The sequence below is a fragment of the Bombina bombina genome, chromosome 1 (genome assembly GCF_027579735.1).
Source record: "Bombina bombina isolate aBomBom1 chromosome 1, aBomBom1.pri, whole genome shotgun sequence".
NCBI classification, from domain to species: Eukaryota; Metazoa; Chordata; class Amphibia; order Anura; family Bombinatoridae; genus Bombina; species Bombina bombina.
The window spans coordinates 530,328,581-530,334,121 of NC_069499.1; the positions used below are offsets into that span (position 1 = coordinate 530,328,581).

General features: G+C 35.1%; 1 protein-coding gene across 1 annotated transcript; it reads left to right on the plus strand.

Annotated features, from left to right (window-relative positions):
* Positions 1–396: 396 nt before the first annotated feature.
* Positions 397–3,812, plus strand: FZD5 (frizzled class receptor 5). Its single transcript, XM_053698630.1, is given in 9 exon segments — positions 397–1,108; positions 1,584–1,854; positions 1,857–1,891; positions 1,893–2,618; positions 2,620–2,733; positions 2,735–2,833; positions 2,835–3,167; positions 3,169–3,362; positions 3,364–3,812. Coding segments are annotated over 8 exon segments (1,716 nt in total). The 5' UTR covers positions 397–1,108; positions 1,584–1,733; the 3' UTR covers positions 3,458–3,812.
* The last annotated feature ends 1,729 nt before the right edge of the window (positions 3,813–5,541 follow it).

The following is a 5,541-nucleotide window of genomic DNA, read 5'->3' on the forward strand; positions in this document are numbered from 1 at the left end:
AATTATAGGAAAGTATTAAAAAAACAAGTTATAGGAACGTTATAGGAAACTATACATTTAAAATAAGTAAAAATTAGTAAGGGGCGCTTGTAAGACAGTTGCACAATTGTTTGCTTTTACTAACATAGTAAAGAATAAGAAATGTACCTGTAATGTACGTAAAATAACTAATATATGCGCTTATATTCACTAACAGTCACACCCGACCAATCCCTGTACAGACAAACTCCTGCAGGAAGGAACAGATCACAAATAGGGAGCTGTGTTAGAGGGCGTGGCTAGTAGTAAGAGGGCGCGGAAATTACACTGATAAACCAATCAGGATAGCAAAATAGAAACCGATTGACAAGTGGGGCGTAACTGGTGGAGAGCACTTCTTGAGCACAGGTAGGAAGATCGGCTAACTCCAGTTGGAGCACGGGAGGCTAATGCAGTGGGGCTGCTCTGGACTTGGGATAATTTGGAATTACAGATACGGGACATTTTCTGACTTTATACCCAAATGATATAGACACTCTGGTGCTAAGCAGGTCAGACATAAACTTGGATTGCATTTGGAGGGGAGGATCCACAGAGATCACTAAATATATCCACTGCCTGTGGAAAGAAGCATCTAATGTTACAGGGGCTTCAACGAGGGAGCTGCCACTAATGTCAGATCAGCATCTGGAAACTGCAGCAGCAAATGATCGTCGCACCCTGGAGATCCAGACGTGCCCTCTTTACAAGAGATCCAGCCTAGCAATGAGAAGTTTATTTGCACCAAACAAGGATCTGTCTGAAGAAGTTTGCTGAGCGACATCACGCAGCATGTTTGAAAAAGCAGAGGCTTGTGAGTCCATATGAGTCAGGACTATACTGTTATTTTGGATTCCATAAACCATGCTATTAATATTTCGGAACTTTTTGTATTTGTCAAATAGCATTTTTTATTTCTCAATATTCCTAATAAATGACGATCACGGATCTCTAAGCAGAATTTTTTTTTTTCCAAATCGTCCAAAGTGAAACATTAGGCTTTTTTATACGACAAAAACAGAAAAGAAGAAACCTAATGATGTCTTTGTCACGGATCCGCACATGGTTTAAAAGTGTCAACCATTCTAAGGTATAGTTATGTATGACTTGTTATTGTAGAAAAACAACATTATATTTTATCTATCTTTTTTGTATCTATGTTTATATTGAAATATTTATGTCATTTAATATTTTTTAAGTTGCTGTTAAAATGTTTATTTTTTTAATTATTAGAAATTGTATCTACATTTTTATCTATTAAAATATGACTTTCAAAACATAAATGGGCTAATTTTTAGTGTATATGTTTAACTGATATTATTTAAGCCTGTTTTGTTTTGGTTCTTAGCAAAAAAAAGTTAAATATAGAAAATTTGTACAATGGAGATCTCACATAAAAAATGTATCTCATCTTTTAATATTATGTCTTGTGTAAACTAAAATAAAAATCCTAGTATTCTATCTATCTATCTATCTATCTATCTATCTATCTATCTATATATCTAAACAATTTTAATGTACTATTTCATTATTTTATTAATGCCTGTTTTTGTCTTTTTCTAAAGGTTATCAGGAGAAATTAAAACACTATGATTTTAATACGCTAAAGATACTCATGAATCAACTGTTATATTTTAGCGAGGTTGAAGACAAGACATGCTTTATTTTGGTATGAATTAACATTACAAAAAAAATACGATTTGCTATATGAAATCATGAACACAATAAAAGCTGGAATCTTGGTACTGGGACTGGTGCTCCTACAATACCCTGCACCTGTGCCAGCAGCATCCAAAGCAATTGTGTGCCAAGAAATAACAGTACCCATGTGCAAGGGTATGGATACAATTATACCTACATGCCTAACCAATTTAAACCATGACACTCAAGATGAAGCTGGCTTGGAAGTACATCAGTTTTGGCCGCTAGTGGAAATCCAGTGTTCACCTGACTTGAAATTTTTTCTCTGCAGCATGTATACACCAATATGTCTACTAGATTATAAGAGCCTCTTCCACCCTGTAGGTCGGTTTTGTGAGAGTGCTAAAGCAGGCTGTTCTCCTTTGATGCGACAATATGGCTTTGCTTGGCCAGAGAGAATGAACTGTGACAAACTGCCCGAACTTAAGGACCCAGATAACCTTTGCATGGATTATAACAGGACAGGAACAACCACACTGCCACCGATTGCAAAATCTACGTACCCACCAAGGTCAAATAAACATTCAAATGCATTCCATGGCCACAGACAACAAAGCAATGAGTGTGATGGTGTTTGCAAGTGTAGGGAACCTTTTATTTCCATAACGAAGGAATCACATCCACTCTACAACAGGATAAAGACTGGACAGGTGACTAATTGTGCTATACCATGTTTTCATCCCTATTTTACTCAGGATGAAAAGACCTTTGCCACTTTCTGGATAGGGCTGTGGTCCATTCTCTGCTTCATCTCAACCTTCACCACAGTGGCAACATTTCTGATTGACATGGAGAGGTTTAGATACCCAGAGCGCCCAATTATTTTCCTGTCAGCTTGCTATCTCTTTGTGTCTGTTGGATATATTGTCCGGCTTATAGTAGGGCATGAAAATGTTGCTTTGCAACAAGGATCATATTCATTATGATACAACAGGCCCTGCCCTCTGTACAGTTGTGTTCTTGCTTATCTACTTCTTTGGAATGGCCAGCTCCATTTGGTGGGTTATCTTGTCTTTTTACATGGTTCTTGGCTGCTGGCATGAAGTGGGGTAATGAGGCCATTGCCAGTTATTCTCAGTATTTCCACATGGCAGCATGGCTTATCCCAAGTGTTAAAATCCATAGCTGTGCTAGCTTTAAGTTCAGTTGATGGAGACCCAGTGGCTGGAATCTGCTATGTAGGTAACCAAAATCTGGACAACCTGCGTGGTTTTGTTTTGGCACCTCTTGTGGTGTATCTCTTTACAGGGACAATGTTTCTTTTAGCAGGATTTGTGTCACTTTTCAGAATAAAGGAGTGTTATAAAAACAGGGGTGGCACCAAAACAGACAAACTGGAGAAACTAATGATTAGAATAGGCATATTTACTGTACTTTACACTGGTTCCTGCATCTATAGTTGTTGCATGCCATACATATATGAACAACACTACCGGGACTATTGGGAAAAAAACTCACAACTGCTCTTGTCCTGGAGACAAAAAAAGATCCAGGCCAGAATATGCCGTCTTCATGTTAAAATACTTTATGTGTCTAGTGGTTGGTATAACTTCAGGTGTGTGGATTTGGTCAGGAAAGACTCTAGATTCTTGGAAGAGGTTTACAAGTCGCTGTTGTAGAAGTAGTAAACCTATCCATGCCTCCCACATACAGTGAAGCTAGCACAGCACTAACAACAAGAACTGGCTTACCTAGCTCAGCACTGTACCACAAACAAGTTCCACTGTCTCACGTGTGATCATTTCTTGCACTCAACAATTACTGACTTAGAAGATTAAGCTATGGACCCTAGGAGCTCTTTGTGTGGTTTCTGTGTCCTGCACTGCTGCTTTCTGTATGCTCTGACAATCATACAAATACTGAAATAAATGGTAACTATTGTTATGAAATCCTTATGATTTTATCTAGACATCTGAATGTGTGGGAATATATTCATTCACTTATAACCTCAATGGATCATTTAAGCAATCTCCATAACTGGGCATTTGGCTTTAAAATCATGTCAAAAGGAAAAATATCTTTGTTTTTTTTTTTTGTGTCACTTTTCCATGGTACTTTAGAAAGGGTATTTGTACTGCTTTTAACTTGTAATTTTTCTATGGAAGTACATTGAAAGAGAAATATAGGTATTAAGGAGCTCTTACTTGACACAACTATGTGTATACATGTTAGGGTTAATTCCCTGTATATGTATAAAACTATAGGCAAAGCCTTGGGATTTTACATTACAAGCCAAAATACATGGCCAAATACATAACTTTAAACACAAGGGGGCGACAAATGAGATATTGGCCATTTTTATTGTTTCTGGGGTTTTTATGTGTTGTTTTTTTCCTTTTTGTGGAAACTTTTAATTTTCAAACAAAATAAGTAAAAATCACATAAAACGGCAATTACAAACAAGCCAAATTCAGTGTTTGATAAATAAAAACTCTGGCTTACAAGGGAATAGATTATTAAAAACATTTTAACTTTTTCACACATACATATTAAAGCTTTACCTGCTCTCTTTTTCTATTTTACTTGAAGAAAAATAAGATGTGTACTGTAACCGAAGAAGATTGCTCTACATAACTGTACAAGTCAAGAATCTATGATTTAAAACACTTCTGGTGTGGGGGGGGGTTTGAATGCTCTAGGGAAAACGGCTAAATAGAGATGATTTATTAATATTTTACTACTTTATATTTTCTGTTTCATCAATCCAGATTGCTGTTTTATCAGTGGTTAACCATTTTACTGCCAGACTGATTTTTTTTTAACACATACCTGTAATGTGTGCACGAATCAATGACATACAATTATAAATATTATCTTTATCTGTAAACCTTACAGATTTAAAGTACCACATTATTATTTAAATTAAAGAGCCATATAGTCTTTAATAACCCAGTACTCCCAAAAGATATTTCGGTTGCTCACAATCTCAACCATGTGTTTAAACCATAAAAATAATAATACATTATTGTATTCATTTATAAGGAAAATTTCAATTACATTTTTTTTTCTTTGCCTTGAGATTTTTTTTTCTCCCTTCTTCGACCTCATTGCATTGTATGTATATATTGCTTTTTCATTGTATCATCTATGTTCTTGAGGCTTGTTCCTTCTGTGGGAGCAAATTCACTGTGTAAAAATAAATGTTCTTTGCATTAAGTGTCTTTAAAGGCTTCCAAAATGTAGCATTAATTTATAGTAGCATTGGTAGGATGCATTGTTTGATAGTCCTAAATACTTAGGTAGTAAAAGCTTACTGTAATTAAACTAGAACACTATATAATGGGTGTAAGTTTTGTGTATTCGGATATACTTCAGATTTACTTAGCTGAAGGAAGTTTATTTAAAAAAAAAATCTATTTTAGAATCAGAGATGCCCTTAAAAATGGATAAAATGCACTTATCATTTATTATTTGTTCTATCTACTTAAAGTTAATAATAAGCTATTGGTTTTTTAAGTATATAAAATACACACACACACACACATATATATATATAGTATATATTATATATATATATATATATATATATAATGTATGTATATGTGTGTGTGTGTATAAATATATATATATAATATATATATATATATATACTCTAAAATTGTGAAGGGTTCCAGGGGACTGGTTTTACAAGTATTGACTCTTTCATTCCTTATTCTTTAATACAAAGTTACACAAGTTTCCAACCCCACTCCTGTTGACATTGGTAAACAGGCAGAACCCTTTGTGCAAGGTGGTATGGTATTTTCATTTGACTTGCCAAATGAGGTCATAGGAATAGCAGGATCTATACTTGCCCTGACCAAAACGGAGTTCAATGCTTTG